The sequence below is a fragment of the Aythya marila genome, assembly GCF_965140915.1.
Source record: "Aythya marila genome assembly, chromosome: 2".
NCBI lineage: Eukaryota > Metazoa > Chordata > Aves > Anseriformes > Anatidae > Aythya > Aythya marila.
Window position 1 is genome coordinate 133,783,310 of NC_139043.1, and position 20,960 is coordinate 133,804,269.

The 20,960-nt window shown below is 43.2% G+C and overlaps 1 protein-coding gene across 1 annotated transcript in view; it reads left to right on the forward strand.

Moving 5' to 3' along the window:
• SDC2 (syndecan 2) overlaps positions 1-20,639 on the forward strand; it is a 56,458-nt gene extending 35,819 nt beyond the window's left edge. Inside the window, exons 2-5 of the mRNA XM_082755024.1 lie at positions 9,382-9,493; positions 16,471-16,604; positions 18,035-18,170; positions 19,422-20,639. Of these exons, the coding sequence (XP_082611150.1) occupies positions 9,382-9,493; positions 16,471-16,604; positions 18,035-18,170; positions 19,422-19,585 (546 nt within the window). The 3' untranslated portion in view covers positions 19,586-20,639. The remainder of the gene's footprint in view (positions 1-9,381; positions 9,494-16,470; positions 16,605-18,034; positions 18,171-19,421) is intronic.
• The last annotated feature ends 321 nt before the right edge of the window (positions 20,640-20,960 follow it).

Sequence of the window (20,960 nt, forward strand, 5' to 3'; positions counted from 1 at the left end):
TCAAGGGATTGCAGTAATCACCAGTGGGCCAGGGCAGTGAGGCAGAGGAAAGGCTATTAGGTGGGAAGTTATTGGCATGCATGCCAGGGAGGTTGCCCTGGCAGCTTTAATCATTCATCCACATTCTCCAGAGGAGGGAGGAAAATATGTGTTCGTTCCTCCGATTGATTAGGAAAAAGGATCGGGAAAGCATAGAAGGAGAGGGGAGGCGTGGATGGAAAAGCCAACGCACATCAAAAGCACTGACCGGGGCAGGTACGGGTAGTTAGGACCTGGATTGCAAAAGTTACCTGCATCTCCTATTAGGGTCAGGCTGGTGATGAGTGATTCGAAGATACCCTAACCTCTTCATTCAGCGCTTTCAAAGGAACACATTTAGCTTCTCGGTCACGGCTGTGCCTTAAATTTAACCTGTCTGCACATGGGCTGATGTGTCCTGAAGAAACTGATTAGCGTTTCGAGCCATGACAACAATTTGCATGGTGTTTTTGATCCTATTTTTGGTGAAACTGATCAGTGCTTTTTGGGAAACGTGCAGAAAATTGCTATGCTAATTGAGATAAATCAATCCGTGATGCACATTGCTGGCTGCTAGCTGCTGATGCTGGTTCACCCGCACCCTGCCCTTTCATATTTCAGTCTGGAGTAGCACTTTGGAAGCTGATTCAGCTGTAGCCCGTCTAAAATAGTTTCCCTGTTATACTGTGCCTACGTCAAAGGCAGAGTTGAAGAATAAACTGTTCTTTGTACTGATTGATGGCTTGGCATGAAAGCTGCAAGAGCTCTGAATCTTTTAATTTTGGGATTCCCAGAGAAACTTTGGCGTTAAAACTTTCACTTTTACGTGGGAAGCTAGAATTGCTTCACACTCTACCCTGACTGTTAAGCAGTCTTGAGGCTTTCAAGGTAAAGGAGACAACTAAACTGCAGTGTTTGGCTCTGAATTTCATGGAGAGAATGGCCTGCTGGGGTAGAGTCAGGGAATGCCCAAATCATATAAAACCAGGGGCTCCATGTAAACAGCACAGCAGCACTGTTTGTTTGTAGTTTTGTTTGTCTGTTTATATCAGATTTGCCTCATGCTCCATCATTCCTAAGTAATGGTTGGAGTAAATCTAGGTGGTAATTGGATTAGGAGGGTTTCTTGGTCCTAACCTGTAGCCTCTGCGGAGGGGGGCTGACCACACAGCTCCTGTTCCCCTTTGGGGCCTAGAACAGCAGGAGGTTTTGAGTGCTGTAGAAAGAAAAGAAAATGCTGCTGTTTCAGGATTTTCAGCACATCTGTAATCTAGGTAACTTTTACTTGCTGAATTGTGGGTTAAGGCTGTGGGGCAGCTGAGAAGACTGCCCCGGTGAGGAGCTGCTCTTGACTGGGGTATAGCAATGGCAGAGGCCCAGAGAGGCAGAGCTTTGTTGTTTCAGGAGATTCTGCCTAACCAAATGAAGATACAGGTGTCTTCTTCAGGGTGGGTAATGAAGGCATCTCCTGTAGGGGCAGACCCTCCTCTGGTCTTGCACAGTGGTCCTTTAACACATCTTCACGTGGGCTAAAGCCTTGTTGGATAGCCTAGGAGGGCTGTTGGATAATTGGAGTTCTCTCTGTTATTCATCTCCTAAATATCTGTTGCAACTGGAGTGCATGGAGCAAGTTCTTTGTCCCAAATCGGTACTCATGGTAAAAATGAAAGCTCTATCCCTACCTGCTGCAGTGCTTGCTTGCCTCCCTCCTGCATCTTTGCACAGCGACCTCCGTCCCATCCCGGGCAGCACAGCTCCTGGACGAGGAATTGGGTTAACAGAGAAGGAGTTTGATCTCTGTGCACCTAGTGGATAAATGATGCACAGCTGGAAGTCAGATGCTGTGAGAAGTGGAAAGATAGAAGCTTTTTCCATCGGAATTTACCTCAGAACATTAGAGGACATTTGTCTTTCTCCTCAAGGCAGGACAAGCCTCAGCTCCGAAACTGTAAGCAGGCCAAAGACTCGCTATAGAGATCTGTGAGCCTTTCTAATGGGAAGGAAACCAATTCCAATTAAGCTTGAACAAGTTCTCCTGTTATCATTTTAAGTTCTGTTGTCACATAATGTACCATACGGCGTGCAATTGCACATTTGGGAATATTTCTGAAGGCGCAGATGATTGTTAGAAAACAGACACACAAATTTCTGTGACTTTGTTAAAGTGTGAACCGCAATCTATCGGCTGCAACGTTGCTTTGGTACGTGGCCATCAGCAAAGGCTGGCTGAGATGGTGGTGGCTTGTTGGTGTCTCCTCACCCTGGGGTGCTCTTTGCCTTCAGGTATTGCCCCATGAGCACCATGGCTGCAGTGTTGTCTTCTTCAGCACGAGCTACGCGGCTGCCGAAATGCCTGATGCCAGTGAAAGTTGTTTTTATTAATTCTGTCGCTGTCAAATACCGCCTCTGTTTTGGTAATTAGCCTGGCGTAACAGACTGTGTACATCTTAAAAGCACACATATTTTGACTCTTGGCTCCGACGTCAGGCGATCTCTGTACATCAGCTCCTTGGGTAGACGCCTGCTGCTAAGCACTCGCGGTAGCGAGGCGCTTTTCACTACTCGTGTTTATTTTGGGCTCAACGCTTTTCCTCAGCCACCACGAACGGTCAAACGCTGTCTTCATCCGTCAGGGGAGGTTGGAAGCCCGGAGCTATGGTTTTGTGCAGCATCAGAAAGTTCTCCTTCACGAGGCCCAAGCAGCGTGAATAATCTTCCTGGCGTGTGGTGCCGGCGCCACACCAGGCCGCTGATGGTGCTGGGTTTAGTAGGGACACTCACACAAAGCCGATGTGCTGCTTCACCCTTACCTGAGGAAGGGCAGCGAATGTCCTCTACACTTTTAAAAAATCCCTTTTGGGAATCAGCTGTAGCGGAACAAGTCACTGAAATTCAGCTGTGTCATTTCCTTGGCCAAAAACACCGGTGGGGGAGGCAGGGGGCTGGAGCATGGCGGTACAGGCAGTTCCCAGCGTGAGGCTGGTTTTCACATCGCCTGTGTGGACGAAAAGGACTGGCACTGAAAGTCAGTGGCCCTGGGGAGCGCTTACAGGGTTTTGTGCAGGGCCGAGGTAGAGCTGGGAGACGGCTACTCTGTCAGAAATGATTCAGGGGAAATGAGCAAAGCAGATGGTCGTGTCCCTACGAAACGCTGGCTCTGGAACTAGCAAAATTCAGCCTGATGCTTGTTGTTATGGAAAGAAGGCTTCTGCTATGATTGCAGTTGCCCTAATTGTTGTGTAGGGTGGCTTTCCTGCCAACAATACCCACCCCACTAACACCACCCTTGTGCAGGCAGCGTGCTGTCTCCAAGGGAGAAAATGGAGACCCCTTAGAGTGTTGTGCATAAATTACATTGCTAATTATTAGCTTTTTTTTTTTTTTAAATCCCATGGCAGTCCTCCATTGTAACCCATACCACCACCATTTCTGCCTAAGGTCCCATTGCAGTTGGCTTTTGCTGAGAGGAATTTGGCCTGTGAGTGCTTGAAAGTGGCTACCATAACACTGAAAGGAAATAGTAGGGGCTACCTTGGAAGTAGTACTTCTTTCTTTCCCCTTTCTTCTGTGCCCACCTGTAGGACATGTCATTGAATGGGAAGAAAGGCATCCATAATAAGACATTTGGTGGAAAATATTTCTGGAGAGCCTAATCTTGTAATGTACAATCCTCCCTCAAAATCACATGTTGGTAGCAGGGTGCAGGCAGGCCACACAGGGGTGCCCAGGCTGAAGGAGGGGGGTGAGCACTGTCAGAGCAGTCAGCAGCTCGTCCCTGGGAAAAGGAACATGATGGAAATGGCAGGAGAAGCTCTGTGTAGTACGTTTCTCTGGGAAAAAGCAGAGTTTCTTGTTTCAAACAGAATCATGGAAAGGTTTGTGTTGGAAGGGACGTAAAAGCCCACCCAGTTCCAGCCCCCTGCCATGGGCAGGGACACCTCCCACCAGCCCAGGCTGCCCAAAGCCCCATCCAGCCTGGCCTTGAGTACCTCCAGGGATGGGGCAGCCACAGCTTCTCTGGGTAATGACTTTTATTCCAGGACCAAGCTAACAAACTCTTTAGGGGATGGTCTCACTAGCATTCCTGGTGTAATGAGGGAAGACAAACAGCAAGCAGCGTTAGCAAGATGCCTGCTGGCTTTGGGATCAGCAGTGCTGTGGCTGAGGTCTGTTAGGACCAACTCCTGTGAGGGCACAGATCATAGACCTTTTGTAGGAAGCCTACAAGGAAGTACATTTTCTCCTTCTCCTTTTCTCCACTCCACTTCTCTGTGAGAGTCTCTTCAGTGGCCCCTCAGGCTTTAGATGAATATATTCACGTATTTAGCTTTCCAAAAAGGTAGTATATATGGACAATAACTCACTTTGATGAACTCGGAATCACCAGCTGAACATACTTTAATACCTGTGCTAATTGAACAGCACAATCTGTTAATAGGAGAGGAAAATGTGTTTTCCTTTCTCTTCCTTACATACGAGATTTGTGACTAATCAACAGCTGTAATGCTTACAAAGTTTTAGAGCCTTCTGGCTGAGAGATTGGTGATATAACATCACTTTTAAAATATTAGTCTGGTTCTGTGCATACTAAACGGGTTACATCTCAGATTTCCATCTGGGGGAAAAGGGAGGCAATGTACCATTAATAACCTTGCTGCAAACCTCAAATTCTCTGTCCCATAGATAGACCAAAAAAGGGAGAGAGAGAAATTTGAGTGCATCTGTAAGTAATAAAATGTTTCCTTCCATATGTCAGTTACTCACTGCTCTTTCAAACAGCCACGACATGCGTGGTAGACATGACTTCCTTCTCTTTCTTCTCCACTGCTCCTCACACCAGCTTTCTTGGCTTCATCCTTATGGCATAAATGTCTTTAATGTCCTATTCCTAAATCATTCCCACGTAATGGGAGGACTGACTGTAACAAAAGGGAATGGCTAGTACAGGGCAATCTTTATTATTTTTTTTTAAGTACATAAATAAATGTGTGCCATCCATTTCCAGCCCTGCTGCTGTCTGGGGGTTGTTTTTAATTTTTGCCATCACAATTTTGATTAATGATTTATGCCTTTCATAAGGAGATGAGTCAGAGGGGGTTTTTGCTTCCTCTCATTTTGTGCCAGAATGAGAGGTGTGTTTTTTTGTGGTTGTTGTTTTTTATTTTTAGGATGTCCTGGATGATCCTGAATCTATTAACCTGAAAATCATTACAAGTTTAAGCTTAAATAAAGACTCTGAGATTTCAAATTCAACATAAAACTGGTATGGGGGTATCTTCTATCTTGTACTTGATGGGTGCTAATCTGCACTACATCCATGATATTTAGCTTGATGCCAGTACAGGCAATAACCAGGCAGGAATCAGTGAACGTTGGCATGTAGTATGTGAAGTATTCAGGTCACAGGATTTTGCAGCATTATATTCTTGGAATAAAAAAGTAAGTGGGATAACAATGACGGACGAGAATGCAATCTCTGTCAAGAGGTAATGAGCAGTTTCTGTGGCTTCAGGGCCAGATTAAAGGACTGATAACATAGACATCCTTGCCTGGTGCTCCTGCCGTTTTAACAGAACTGAAAATAATGCTGTTACATAAAAGTGACACGAGGGCCATCAATTCAGTTGGTAGCCATGGGAAATTGCCCCTTAAATATTTGGCCTTCAGAGTAACTTACAGAAGATTCATGGCATTAGAATTTGCAAAGTTATTTTTCTCCTAAATGCATTAAAGTGCTAGCACAGACCTTTCCCTGTGCAAGCACGCTGACAATAGGCTCATTTTTCCAACTTATCTATTCTGGACACCCTGGAATTGGTCCATGGGCCCCCATGGATTCCCAGCTGACAAGCAAGAAAACATTTGTCAAGCAAATATTAAATCAAATTCATTTTACATAGTGTAAAATTGTGAAGCTTAGCTTCAGTGCTTGATACTCACTTAAGCACCGTGAAGTATTCTTTTATTTCTATTAACCGGCTCTCATTTTTCTAAGCTTAATCTCCATGGAATTATTTTTAATGGCTGTGTAGAAATGTTAACTCTGTTTTTTTTTCTTATTATTATTATTTCTTAAGACAGTTTCTGTTCCGAGTGGACTGAAGGAGTTGCGTGCTGCTGAGAAACTGGAAAAGAGACACGAGCTGTGGGTGTAGAGGGGATGCTCCCATCCTAACTCCAGCTACATGGGGACAGTGCAGTGCAGTGCAGTGCAGCCAACATGTGGGGATTTTTAAGCCAGGGATTGCTTCTTTGCCCCTGTGCTTTGAAAGGGGGCTTGTGTCCTGCCCAGGTTCTACAGGGGAGAATTGTTTGTGCTGGAAATGGGCTGAAATAAGGGGCTTTCTGTCCAGGGAAGCTGCAAAGCGTCTTCCTCAGATGGAGCTTGAGGTCTAATCTGAGTGCGCTTGGGGCTCACTCTAACATTTATTTCTCTTAAATAACATTTATTTATTACTATTTATGTAGTAAGCAGTGTACTAGCTCTATAAGAGCCTGTGGGGAGCAGCTTTCTCATTCTGATGGAGCCGTGCCACCCACAACACTAGATATTCAGTAATTTTTCACATTGTATGTCCTTTGCATCCCCAGAATAAAAGACAATGGGTGCTAAAATTACTGCTGAAAACTACCCGGGCTTTTCTTGCATTTCTGTCCGTCTGTTTTCAGCTGACTTAAATCTTCCGAGCATCTCGGCCTAGCTAGAAATGGAAGCTTTTGGCAGCCAAAAAGCCATAATTCATTGAAAGAAACAGAGTGAATGTGATGGTAGGGAGCCTGGCTGACTAGGGCACTCAAAGCTTGGGCTGGGTTGGGTTGGCTGCTCGGCTGTCTTTCAGAAACCGAGTCTTTGGAAGAACTTGTCCGGGGTCTTTTCAGTCTTCGCTGACTCCTGTGAGGCTGGGAAGAGCGACAAAACAGGGCTGTTTGTTTTGGAGGAGGGGCATCTGCTTGTTGTTGTTGTTGTTTGATTTTTTTTCTCCTCTTTTTTCTTTTTTATTGTTGTTTGTTCAATTCTGCTAAGTTTGCTACTGATACGGACAGCATTGGGAAATGGCCTGGGGAATAAGTTGATTGTTAAGTTTGTATTTTTATTCAATAGTAAAAATTCCAGGCATGGTGTTGGGATGCCTCTGTGCTCACTCAGACCTATTTTCATTCATTAGCATTCACAAACCCAGGCGGCCTCACAGCCGTTGCCAATTTCTATTGGCAATTTCCATTGCTACGAAATTTCTACAGGTAGATCATATTATTTATATTTTTTCCCAGCTTGGAGTTGGTAATATTTATTATCCTTGCTACCTTTTGAATACCATGTGTCTTTTCGGTGCTCATTGCCAGCCACCTGCCTTTCCTTTTAATAATGTTTTGGCTTTTTTTCCTGCCTGATATTGAGGCTGTTTTTACTGGGATGGTGGCTGAGAGCAAAATGGGGTGAAGTGGCTTGTCCCATTGTCGCAGCCTGATCAACAGCAGGATATTTGTCCTGCACCGGGGACTTGTTTTCCTATACGGAAGCGATCTCAGCTGAGCCTTAATTACAATCCCACCTTTGCACCTACCGAGGCACTTGAAGGCTTCCTTTGGAGACATCTTTTAAAGGAATTAAAGTCACTTGATGGTGACCAGGCATCGTCTTGAATTTCTGCTCTGGACAGCAGCCAGCTCCAGGCAGACCGTGTGAACGAGAAGCGGCAGCTGAGAGCAGGCCTTTTGGAAACCTATCTTAAAAACAGTCGTCATCTGTCCAGCCCTACATCCATCACCCCACCCTGTATCCTGCAGGTAAAAGCTGCGGTACCAAGAGCAGGCTTTGACCAAGCACCATTTTATTTTTTTCCTCTTTAGAAGAAAAACAGGGTAATGCTGTTGTAGTTCAGAGCTGTTAGTAGGTACTGCCAGTGCAAAGGTCTGGCACTCTGAAATATGCTATTTTTTTCGACCTGAGGGGAAAATATTACCTTGGAAACTCAGATTTGGGTTGTCTTATACATGAGTTACCCCTTTCACCGTTTGGTACCTTTTGTTGACTAAAATGGCCAATCAATGCTGTGCGGTAAAAAGCAATCACAGTGGGAAACCCTTGGGACTCAGAATGGAGTTTTGGGTGATTACATGAGATGCACGTTGGCATAATATTGCATTTTGCCTTTAAACTCACAAAATCCCAGGATGGCTGAGGCCAGCAGGGCCCTCTGGAGCCACCCGGTGCCACCCGTGCCCAAGCAGGGACACCCAGAGCAGGGTGCCCAGCACCACGTCCAGGCGGCTGCTGAAGGGCTCCAAGGAGGAGACCCCACAGCCTCTGGGCAGCCTGTGCCAGGGCTCCGTCACCCGCACAGCACAGAAGGGCTTTCTGGAAAAAACTCCATTGGAACTGCCATACTTCTCCTATTTTCAACAAGTTGTGGCAAACGTGTTCGCAAAAATGATGGTAAAATTACCAGCAGTCATACAGGCAAGTACCTTCTTGGTAGTCAAAACCACGTAGCTGCCATAGGGTAATTTATGCTCTAAGAAATCACAAGCTGCTACAGAGGAAGGCAGTGTCTAATCTTTCAAAGCCTGAATTATCAACCTAAAATGATTATTGACACCTTGTTGTATTGGTGGTTCATTACAGCAGAATCCGTCTTTTATGGGGAAATAACTTGTAGGCTAGTGGTGGAAGTCACAAGAAGCTAATTTTATAGCCTGTTGAAGCTAAAGCTAAATTTTAGGAGAGATACCTCAATTTAGAAATTACGGTAGCTTGCCTAACCAGAATTTGGTAAATGTGCTATCGATCCATTTGGAAATGTCACAATCCTTTATCAACAGCGTTGTCTTTTAAATATTTGTATTTTGTAGACCCAGTTGTTCATTCTAACTTGTGAAGAGTTTAGTGAGGTTTGGCTCGATGTACATCAGAGGGGTTTTCTGCTACGTGCGCTTATTGCTTCCCATTTGAGATCAAATGACTGACTTCAGATGACAGCCCTTAGATTTGTACACTTGAGGTCCCGACAGAGGGTTTCAGTCCTGGGATTCGCTTCTTTCTTTTTTACAGAAGTGCTTCAGAGTGCATTGCAAATCCTGTTTATTCATTCATGCATTTAATGAGATGAAGTGTGATCAGAAGGAGACTTGCTTCCCACAGCTTGGGTAGTTTCTTAGTTTTCATTGTGTAGCCTTGGATATTTTTTTATGCTACGATTTTTACAAATTTCTTTAACATCTTCAACAAATGTGTTGCATAAACTGAAAATATAAACTGTTCAGTATACCAACATCAACCTTGGAAATAGGAGAGAAAATTAAGAGCCTGCTATGCTAGAGAGCTGTTATCTTTCTAACCATTCACTTTTATCTGTTTTCCAGAGAGCAGATCTGACCTCTGATAAGGATTTATACCTGGACAACAGCTCTGTTGAAGAAGCATCAGGCGTCTATCCAATTGATGATGATGATTATTCTTCTGGGTCAGGTTCAGGTAAGATAACATGTCACAATTTGAATTTTAAGAAGTGTAAGAAATAATACAGTTAATTAAGGAAAAGCTGTGCAGTTTCCCTGTATGAACTGGATATCCTTTCAGTATCATCATCAGTGCTCTATTTACAGAGCACTGAGCACCCCTGAGGCCTGGGTTTTAAATATTAACTTTCTGCTCTTACTCCTTAGTTGCATCATTTCACTCCTCCCCCCCCCCCCCCCCCCCCCGCATGTTATTTTCTCTCTGCTCTCCCTCCTTGGTTCTGTGTAGATCTCTCTGGAGTTTAGAAGTAAGGATTAGAGAAAGCTTACTTCTCCCTTGGCATAATGCTAATTTAGCAGTCTGTGTGAAAACATAGCAGCAGCGATCTTGTTTTCTCTTACATGCTCTCAGGTTCACGTAAACATAGTGTCCATTTATTTGTTGTTGTTCTTTTAAATTTAGAAATCTGGAAACTGCCAAACACATGGCAGTTTTCTCTGAGTTAATTACATCCATATACTGGATAAAGAAATTCATAAACATAACACACTGAGTTCTCAGACTTAAACACTCATTAGAGGCATGTAGCTAGCTCGTCGTTCTTCAAAAAACTGTCAGTGAAACCTCGTTAATCATTTCTGTTAGAAAGCCTCTTCATGAAACGTCTTCTAGACTGGCTGGGAGACTCCAGCTTTTAAAAGCTAGGTGTAGGATTGTATGGTAGGTCTGGAAGAGACATTTCCTTGTTGCTGTTAGCATTTGCTGTGCCGTTGTGGAAGTCCCGTGTATTTTCCAAGTTCGTTCCTTGTTTGTTTGGTGTTGCACTTTTTGTAATCTGTCTCTCGATGTTTATATGTACTTGTGAATCTTAAAAGGTCGAGCCCTTCTTTTGTAACACCTTGTCTTTGCTACTATTGTAAGCCTCAGCTGAGATTTTTCACAGGAATTTTTGTTTTTGCTTTCTTTTGGAGGTTCGAAGATATTGTAAAATGAAGTCTAGAAAGGTCTGATCTTGCTGTCAGACAAATTCAGGCTCATTGGCCTCTGTCACCTGAGTGATACCCAGCATGTTAAAGCCGTCCACAATGTGAATTTTACATTCCAGTGTGATCAGAGGCTTAATCAGACCTCCTTGCTGCAGACTTCTTTGCGGGAGAATTTCAGATTTCATTTGGGGGGGTAGGAGGAAAGAGAATTTACGACTCAATGATTTCATACAGTCTAAGTACAATTTTGAGCTTTGAGAAAATTGCCATCCCAGTCTGTCGTGTCTTCAGGTGCTGGTGACTTGGTAAGCCTCAGGAAAGGAGATAGGTTGAGCATGAACAGAGTTATGGAGAAGGGTCTGTTTTCCTTTGTTTTCATCTGTCTGTGATATTTTAGCTGTTTCTTATATGGAAGACTCAAAATGCATCCCTTCTTTTGAAGTGTAAGGACTTCAAAAGAACTGGCTTCAGACTTCCTAAATCCATTGAAGTAGAAGAAGTGGATCCTGAAGGACAGAAAGTACCTCTAGACATCACCAACAGTAATGCCTTTACTTTCTCTTCTCTCCTTTCCTGTGCTCAGCCTTGAGCTATGGATGGAAGATGGAGTGCATAACGCACCAAGAAAATTGAGAGCTCTGGCACCTCATGCGTCCTCTGGCAATCTCTCTTTCTTTCCTGTAAGAAAGTCGAAGAAGTCTCATTATAAGCTGAGACTATATGGACACCCCTCCAGAAAGCACGTGTTACAGTACCAAAATCTAATCCTTTTGAACAAAGGAAGGGGTCTAAGTTCAAATACTCTTCTGAGCAATGTTCAATCCTTAAGAAAAAAAAAATCTCAAGAGGGAAGGAAATCGTCATCCCCTTTCCCCTGCTTAGCCTCACAGCCTACACCTGTGAGACTGAGGCTAGATGTATTTACTGCTGTCTCCATTTTGTGAGGTAGAAAGTGTCCTGGGGTTGTACCGATGATGAATTTTCCTCATGCTATGTTGAATGTGGCTTCCTCTACTTGATACTCAGTGATGTAGTGTTCCTAGCTGCAAGAGACTTCCTACGCAAGACTGGTTTTCCTGCTATGTAATTCCACGCCAAGCAAACAGATCCAAGATGACAATGTGCTGACTCCTTTCCTTGGTATGAAAATTGCTAGCTGCCACCAGGCCTATAGAGATAGACAGAAATTGTCAGCACTGCCGTTAATGCCCTTGCAGGTTTGCAACTGGCATTAACATGGGCAAATGTCACTGTCAGTATGACACATTTCAAGCTAAGATTTGGCTGAGGGCTCTTTCTGAGGAGATCAAAAAAGGTGATGGTGGCTGGTGGCCTGCTTTTTTTTTTTTTTTTCCCACTTTTCTTTCATAGCCTCTTTATTCTTTATGTACATTCGGTTCCATTTACCTAACTGTTCAGTCTGAGTCCTTCAGTGAACAGTTTTTGAAGGAGCTATGCCTGCTTCCCTGTGGTCCTGTATCAACAGCAGGGTCTGTAGTGAATTAAAGAGTGTGTTGTTTCCTTCTTGCAGTCTCATTATATGAGGAGATGCCTCTTCCATCATCACTTGTTTTAGTGTGGGTGTTCATATATGGCATAATAATAAAATCGTAGAATCATACAGTATCCCAAGTTGGAAGGGACCCCCATGGATCATCAAGTCCAACTCCTGGCCCCACACAGGACAACCCCAAAGTCAGACCCTATGTCTGAGAGCATTGTCCAAACTCTTCTTGACCTCCAGCAGGCTCGGTGCCGTGCCCACTGCCCTGGGGAGCCTGTCCCAGTGCCCGACCACCCTCTGGGTGCAGACCCTTTCCTTAACCCCCAGCCTGACCCTCCCCTGTCCCAGCTCCATGCCGTTCCCTCGGGTCCTGTCGCTGTCCCCAGAGAGCAGAGCTCAGCACCTGCCCCTCCGCTCCCCTCGTGAGGGAGCTGCAGGCCACCATGAGGCCTCCCCTCAGCCTGCTCTGCTCGGGGCTGAGCACACCGAGGGACCTCAGCTGCTCCTCACACACCTTGCCTTCTAGACCCTTCACCATCTTTGTAACACTCCTTTGGCCACTCTGTGATAGTTTTCTTGTCTATATACAACCTGAAATGTTATTAACTACTGTTATTTTCAGCTATGGCATGAAAGATCTTAACTGAGCCCTGGTCTTGCCTGGCAGTAGCTGCTAAGCACCATGACTACCCTTATGTCCAGGAGAGGCACCATCTCTACTAGATTTATCAGCAAGTTCTTTGGAAAAGCATCTGGTTCTTGGGTCTTCTCTTAAGCTGTTCCTGGTCTGTGCAATACATATCAGAATCTGGTTCAGATTTTTGCTTCCCCTTCTTCCACCCTGATAATTCCCAGTCAATAGCAGCCTGAGTTGAGAAAGTTTTGGTTATCTCAGGATGAGCTGGGTCTACACTGACATCGTGACCGGGGACTGTTCTTGGAGGCAAGTTGTGGTGGTGGGGCTGGAGCTCCTCCAAGACACAGAACAGGAGTCCTTCTCCATGGCTGGACAGCAGTTTTGGAGCCTGATGGCAGGGTGCTGGGAGGTCTACAGTGATCTATCCCATTTGAAAGCATGTTTTCATTGTGCTGGACAGAATCTTATACTTCTGTGTAGCTATCTAGGACTCTTTTTATTCTTTCTTCAAGTCATGGATTTTTTTTTTCTCCTCATGTGAGAATTAAGAGTCATCCCTGGTGACACACAGCGTCATCCCTGGTTGTCTAATGCTGCATTGATTAAGGGTTGGGCTGGAGGCTTCTCGTGTGAATGGGAGTGAGATAAGTCTGCTAAAAGAGTGCAGTGATGATAGAGATGGAAGGTGTGAAATAGATGCCAGGTCTGTGTGTGCCCACCTTATGCCAGGCTTGCTTGTGGTGGCAGTACTCCCAGAGGAAGATGTGCAACAGCAAACAGCCGTGATGCCAAAAGATAGTGTGAAATGCTTGGATTGTTTGGTAGGAAGAGTTAATCACTGGCTACTTGGCGAGTAAGAGTGCTAACTACCATCGGCTTTTTGTAGTATACAATAACTTAGGTTGGCACACTCTTGTTTTGCTGACAAGTTTTCTCAAGCAGCAAGAGGGTTAAGGGGCATTTGTGTTCCTGATATCCAAGGGGCAGCTAATAGTAGGCACATCACTGAGGGCTGTTTTAGGTATTTCCAATACTACAGCACAATCTACAGCTACTTTGTCCACTGTGAAGATAGTTGGGAATCCTGAAGAAGCTGCAGTGGATAAAAGGTGGTAGAGAGCTCTCAACTCTTTACTGGAGTTGAGAGGGATGGATATGGATTTAATTACAGCAAGGTTCTTGTGGTGCTGTCATTAAGGGGCTGTATCCACTTGTAGAGGAGTGACTCTACGATTAACTCAAGGCAGTTAATGCCCAGCACTATCTCCAAGCTGGCTAGTTCCAGAAACCTTCTAAAGAAATAGTGATTTTCAAGAGGAAAAAGTGAACTCTTATACTCTGACCATTTCCCAGTATTCCTCTTAACAGCCTAGTATGAAGCTATGTTCATGACAATCTGTACAATTTTCCTTTTCTACTTGGATTTGGAGAGGGGGACTGATCGGTTTTATTGTCATTGCTTTTTTTACTCTTAGAGAACACAATACTGTATAAAATTCTACTCCTATGTTGTGGAGAGCATGAGGGAGGTTTTCTGTTTGTGTTCGGTTTTGATCTCCCAGTCCTATTTACAGGTAATTCTGACAGTGTTATGGTCTGCTTGGGAAAGGAAATGCCTTCCTCTTGTTTAGACCTACTCCATGCCAAGCATAGACCTGTCTAGATAAAACTAATTAGAAAGCAGGAGCTACGGGGATGTGTCTGAGCCAGTACCTGAGTCAGGCCTAGAGGACAGCAGCCTCGGTGTTTTGGTGATTGTCAGGACTTCCCCGAGGCCATACAGAGGAGGAGTTGGGTCCCTATGGTGCAAGTCTAGCGACCAGTCCAGAGGTTAGATTAATCACCTGGTTGTTGAGAGACCTGCGACCTGTATCCTCCGTAATCAGAGAGTTTCAGACCTGTAACTCTCACCATTTTATCTGGCAGACAGAACTATTGCCTGAAGCAAAGGTGGCATTTAAGAATTTGGAGGAGCAGTTGTGATTAACTGGGATTTATCATTTCATAGAGGAGGAAAAAAAAAAAAAAAAAAAAGGAAAGAAAAAGTTCTGTACTCTCAAAGTCTGTTTTATCAGATCTCTAATCTGATCATAAATTTTAATTTCCTTGACTGTGAGAGTCTTGTATAATTTGGAGGAACTTGGAAGGTAAAGCAGGCTGAACTATCCACTGGGCTCTTATTTCTCAAAGAAAACTCTTGAGGCAACGACAGAAAAATGTTCCTGTTGGATGCCTTTCTTCACCTTTGTTTTGCAGCAGGATGTTGGTTTTTGATCTTTGAGTAGCATTTCAGGAAAGCACCTGATTCTTGTTGTGAGGTCTTTATTCTGAAGGTTGCATTGTAATTTTGGTGTTTCTGAATAGTTTTCCAGTGATTCTGTGATGGCAGCTTTCATATACTACTTTTTTAATTATTTCACATTTTCTTTTCTACCGTACAAGAGTTGTCTGAGTTACTGTCTTGTTAGCACCCTTTTTTTCAAAGCTTGGATGTACATAATTCAAACTTCTGCTTTTGTGCTTGGATTTTCAGCCCGTTCTCTAGAAAAATAAGATAAAAGTCAGTTTGGAACAAGTGAGTCATGCTATTCTGTTGAAAGTGGATATATTTTTATTTGTTGGATATTACTCTTACAAACATTTGCTGGACATATTACCCAACAGTTATTTGGGTAACCAGCGTCTGTAATGAGCAGAACACATATTGAGATTCCTAAGGAGAGGTCCAAGAATAGCTCTGTTCTTTTCCCTTTTCAGCCCTAGCAGTAATTTAGGCTATTGTCTGTGTCTTCTCCCTTCCAGGATCACTGAAGGATATTTATTAGTCCTGTCCATTATCTTATTCTAAAGGAGCCTTCATACTCCAGCAGGGCTTTGAATGTTGAGGAAATTAAATGTAAGGTCATCTTTAGGTAATTTTTTGTCCTCTTAGCCTTTATGTCAAAAGTAAAAGGCTTTTGCATTATGTGGAGTTGAGAAATATGTGAATTCCTAGTGACTGAGATATGAACTAGTAACACTATTTTCGTAGACAGGAGCTACTTGGTTTTTATAGTTAAGGGTTTAACAGGTTTGCTATAGAGAAGGGCTTTTTTTTGTTGTCAAAGCAGTGTGTCACAGGGAAAAACTGCCCGGTTCACGTAGTTTAAGTCAAATCAGAATCAAAGAAGTGTATCAACAGATTTATGACACCTAATTAATTGTCAATCATTGAACTATACCTTCAGGATCAACATCAGTAACACAATGGATAACCACAATATCAGCCACTTGCAAAATGGTGACAGGCAACTACAAATTTCCAAGCCCATGCTGCAACTGATCCCAACACCTCCCACATGCACTCAGACTTGGGTGCACACTCACATCCCCCTCCCAGGCCAAGAGGTGTTCAAGCCCCCCTCGTCTGGGCATGCAGGGCCACCCCTGATGTGACCCAGGCTGCTGGTCCCCGTGGGAGACCTGGAGGTGCCACAGGGCCATCTCAGACAGGGTCTCACCAGCTCTGATAGCTGCTGCCTCCACTGCAGGGTTCCTCCCACTGTTACAAGTATTCATGCATTTTTCATCCTTCCTTTCAGGCTGGTTTGTTCTGTTTCAAAAGCATCCTGGTAATTTCCTGATTACTGCTTAATCCAGCTGATGGTCCCTTTCCTTTTCCATGGGATCAGCTGGGGCAAACATCCCTGTGATGGTTTAGGGCGCACTGGTTGCACTCACATTTTTATCTTAACAGATATTTTTTTCTAGGCCATTCGACAAGGGTTGGCTGTACGAGCACACCTACCCTCAAAGGTGTAATAAAAATGTAATAGGACTGGAAGAATTTCACAAGTCAATGAAATGTCACCTCTTTTGTCTCCAGGTGCTGAAGAAGATGAGGATAGCACAGTGATAACAACATCCAGAACAGTTCCAAAGTTACCAACAACAAGTGATGCATCTAGAGCTGAGACCACCACAGTGAAAATGCAGACCAAGATGCCTGCACAAACAAAGGTGCGTGGGTAAAGACAGCACCATTTAATATGGTTCTGCTATACCCCATGGATGCCTTGGTGTTTGATTTATATCTATTGAAAAGAGAGAGAAAAAAACACAAACTTCTTTATTTATTTAGGTTTATAATAGGAGAAATTTCTTTACTGAAAGGGTTGTGCCATGTTGGAACAGGTTGCCCAGGGAAGCTGTTGAGTCTCCATCGCTGTAGGTCTTCAAGACCTGGGTAGATAGATGTAGAACTTGTCAGTTTTAGGTTAAAGGTTGGACTAGGTGATCTTAGAGGACTTTTCCAACCTGAACGATTCTGTAATTCTATGATTTAATGTTACTGCAACCTTTTAGAGGAATACAGAGCTGCTCAATTTCATTTCTGCTAGGAAATCTGTGTAATAACAGCTGGATTTCTCATGAAAGAAGAGAGAGATTAAAAAAACGATGATACAGAAAACACAATTTTTCATGATGCCTTTGAATCTGAGCTCTGTCTGTTTTACAACTTTTGAAGAGTTATTCCAAAATTCACCACAAAACTTCCCTTCTCAAAAGAAAACTTTGCGTGGTTTGACTATGATTTGAATACTCTCCAGGTTCCATTTAGTATTTCAGTGTTTTCTTCTATCATCGTAGGTAATATTTTCTATGTTACCCTCAGAGGTGTTTTGAGTATAACATTCCTGTTGGAGTTAGTCCAGAGGCAGGCCATGAGGATGACCAAGGGGATGGAGCACCTCCCCTGTGCAGACAGGCTGAGGGAGCTGGGGGTGTTCGGCCTGGAGAAGAGAAGGCCCCGGGCAGAGCTTACAGCGGCCTGCCAGTGCCTAAAGGGGGCTACAGGAAAACTGGGGAGTGTAATGCTAGGGCAAAGGGGGAATAAGCTTTAAACTAAAAGAGGGGAGATTTAGATTAGATGTTAGGAGGAAATTCTTCACTCAGAGGGTGGTGAGGCCCTGGCACAGGCTGCCCAGAGAAGCTGTGGATGCCCCATCCCTGGAGGTGCTCAAGGCCAGGCTGGATGGGGCTTTGGGCAACCTGGGCTGGTGGGAGGTGTCCCTGCACATGGCAGGGGGCCGGAACCGGATTGTCTTTAAGGTCCCTTCCAACCCAAACCATTCTGTGATTTCATTCAGAGGCCAAAATTCCTATAAAGCAGACAATGTTTAACAGCTGTTTGCTAAATATATTTTTGGAGGTTTAAAAATTCTGGATAGTGTTTTTCATTCCAACATCATGACAACAATTAGATCCACTTTCAGTGTCTAGAACAGCTTTCTGTGGTTGGAATACAACCCATGTGCTGTGACTGTCAGTGCTGTGGAGCACGAGTGGGGCCACCGAAGTTTTGTGGCTGCCTGTGGCCAGCAGCGGCTGTGCAGACTTGCAGCGTTCCTGTCTGTAAGGGCTGCTCTGGTTTTGTTTCTGTGCTACAGTCACCCGAAGAAATCGATAAAGAGGAAAGGCCTGAGGTGGATACCAAGAAAAAGAGTGATGAGCCAGGGGATGACACTGACGTGTTCACCGAAAAGCATTCAGAAAACCTATTCCAGAGAACAGAAGTTCTGGCAGGTAAGGTGTAGTTTGTTACGGTCCACCTCACCAAAAACAACAGAAAATAAAGGGCATCCATATCAAATAACACAAACTAAACACGTGTTTTCTTGGGAGATTCTTGAACACATTCACAGGGGTAACCAGTGGTTGATTTGATGAGAATGAGATGGACATTACTCAATAGCAAAGGCTGTTGCTAATTGATTTGACACCCACAAGCTGAATGTTGCCTGCTTGGTATCTGGAGCTTCCACAGCTTGGAAAAGGAGTTGCAATTTGGCTTGATGCTTATGGTGCAGAAATATGTTTCTCACCAATGCTCTTAGGAGCACAGTGCTGTATGGTACAGATGGACACTGCCTGGGAGGAGCTCACTGCAGGGATGGATGGTTGGAAAAGTGGTTGGGTGGAGGGGAATGGATCCATCCCACCATCCTCAGGATATGAAGGGTCGATTTCCATGCGTAGCCCAGGAAGGCACAGACTTACCACCAGTGCTTTCCAGTGGCTGTTCTACACGTGATTTTTTGGGGCATAAGACCTGTGTTTCCAATTACATTTTCCCCCATGCCCCAGAAGGGGATATTGAAAGGGAGCGTTAAGTCACACAGCTTTGTACCTCACTTCCTTCTAAGCACTGAAATATGAAACAGCAGCAATATCCACGTCAGTGGGAGCATGTGGGTTTGCTCTTGAAGTCTAGCTGGAGTTGTTGCTTTCTACTCTCTAGCAAGTACGTGATGAATGTAATGCCTCTATTCCTACAGCTCCATGAAATGTAGTCTCCTATTATTCATCAATAGGACGTTCATTTCAGTCAAGAGCCACCAAGTGAACACACGGAGAACAGGAATAACCCATTTTTTAGCTAGTATAACAAAGTAGTTCTTTTAAGGTTGAAAATGCCAACTGTTGGAAAATCAGTTTGAAAGGAACTTGCATTTTATTATTATAAATGAAGACAACTTTATGCTCCGGCAATACCGGTAGCTTTGCTAGTTGAGCTTTTGATAATTTATTTAGAAATATGGGTTGTTGGATCACTCGCTTGCAGGTGGAATGCCCTTTTAAATTATTTCCTTCATTAAAATAAACAGGCTTTCTCAGAACGTATTTCAGGCTGCTAATAATCGAGACGGTTTCAGAATGGGAGCCCTTTTCTGCTATTTGAAAATAATGGCAAATTCATTGCATGAGATGAAAAAGAAAGATGGTGCTAAACCTGTTCTTCCGGCACATTGTGAATCTCTTTTTCTTTGATTACAGCTGTTATTGCTGGCGGAGTTATCGGTTTTCTTTTCGCAATCTTCCTTATCCTGCTGCTGGTATATCGCATGAGAAAGAAGGATGAAGGCAGTTACGACCTTGGTGAACGTAAACCATCCAGTGCTGCCTATCAAAAGGCACCTACTAAGGAGTTTTATGCATAAAATTCCTATTAGTGTCTCTATTTATGAGATCACTGAACTTTTTTAAATAAAGCTTTTGCATAGAATAATGAAGATCTTTTTTTTTTTTTTTTTTCATTAAAGAGCCATTACGGCACCTTTATGATAAAATCCCATTGTATTTAAAACTTTTCATGTATTCCTTTAAAAAATGTAAAATTAAAACTTAACATTTGCAGTGTTCTGTGAATAACAGTGGCAAAGCATTATTTTATAAAAACCATTGATGTTCACTGAATCATTTTTAAAACTTTATGCATAAATATAAAATAATGAGAATGATTGTTTTATCCTATGGTTCAATGAAAGTTGTTTAATTTTTGTCAGCATGTCTCAGATTGATCTTACAAGTTAGTTTTTATTTCATTAATTTATCTGTTTCCAAAAAAAATGCCTTTTTGTAGTTGTCATGGTGCAATTTGTCTTCAGATAATTCAGATAACAGTAACTTTTAGTGTAAATGTAATTTTTCAGCTATGTAAACTTTAACCTCCACTTTGTATAAATTTCAGTGTCAGAATATCAATTTTACACTTTGCATTGTTTCTCAGCGTACCTGTAGCTTCAGTGAGATTTGTAACAGCAAATTAATGTGTAAAATTGGATTATTACTACAAACTGTATAGTCGTATTCTTACTAAACAAATCTCCTGTGAGGAAGATTTGAGGTAAGCTACTGACAAACCTAAGCAAACCCAAAGACTCTAACAGTATTTTGAGAAGTTGCTGCAGATTTCTATGGCCACTGTATTTGTTAATTATTTGCAATTTGAAGGTACAAGTAGGGGTTTAAATTTTTGTTCTTTAAAAATGCATTTAAGTTGTAAACGTCTTTTAAAGCCTTTGAAGTGCCTATGATTATATGTAACTCGTCGCAGACTGGTGTTAATGAGTATATAACAGTAAAAGAAAATGTTGGTATTTTATAAGCACAGACAATTCTAATGGTAACTTTTGTAGTCTTACATGGATAGACATAATTGTAATTCGGGAACATAAACACTACTGAATAAATCATGTGGCCTAATACTGAAAATTCCATTGTGATAGACTTTTGTACGTTACTCGTTTTATGTCTGGTTGGTTATGTTTTAATGTCACAAAGTACATCCAGTAGATCTTCAAAAAAAGACCAAAAAAAAAAAAGGCAACAACAACAACAAAAAAGGCTGTTGATAAGGCTGATCCTTGGACCAGATTTACTGCTGACATGGCAGAGAAAGCCTGGAATGTTTTAAGTGTTTCATCTGGTGCATGAGTTGTAAGTCTTTCAACCTTTGCGTTATATTTAATGGCAGTATTGACACAGACTTGTTCTTCCTGCAAATGTTGTTTTCAGTACTGTAAAATCCACAGG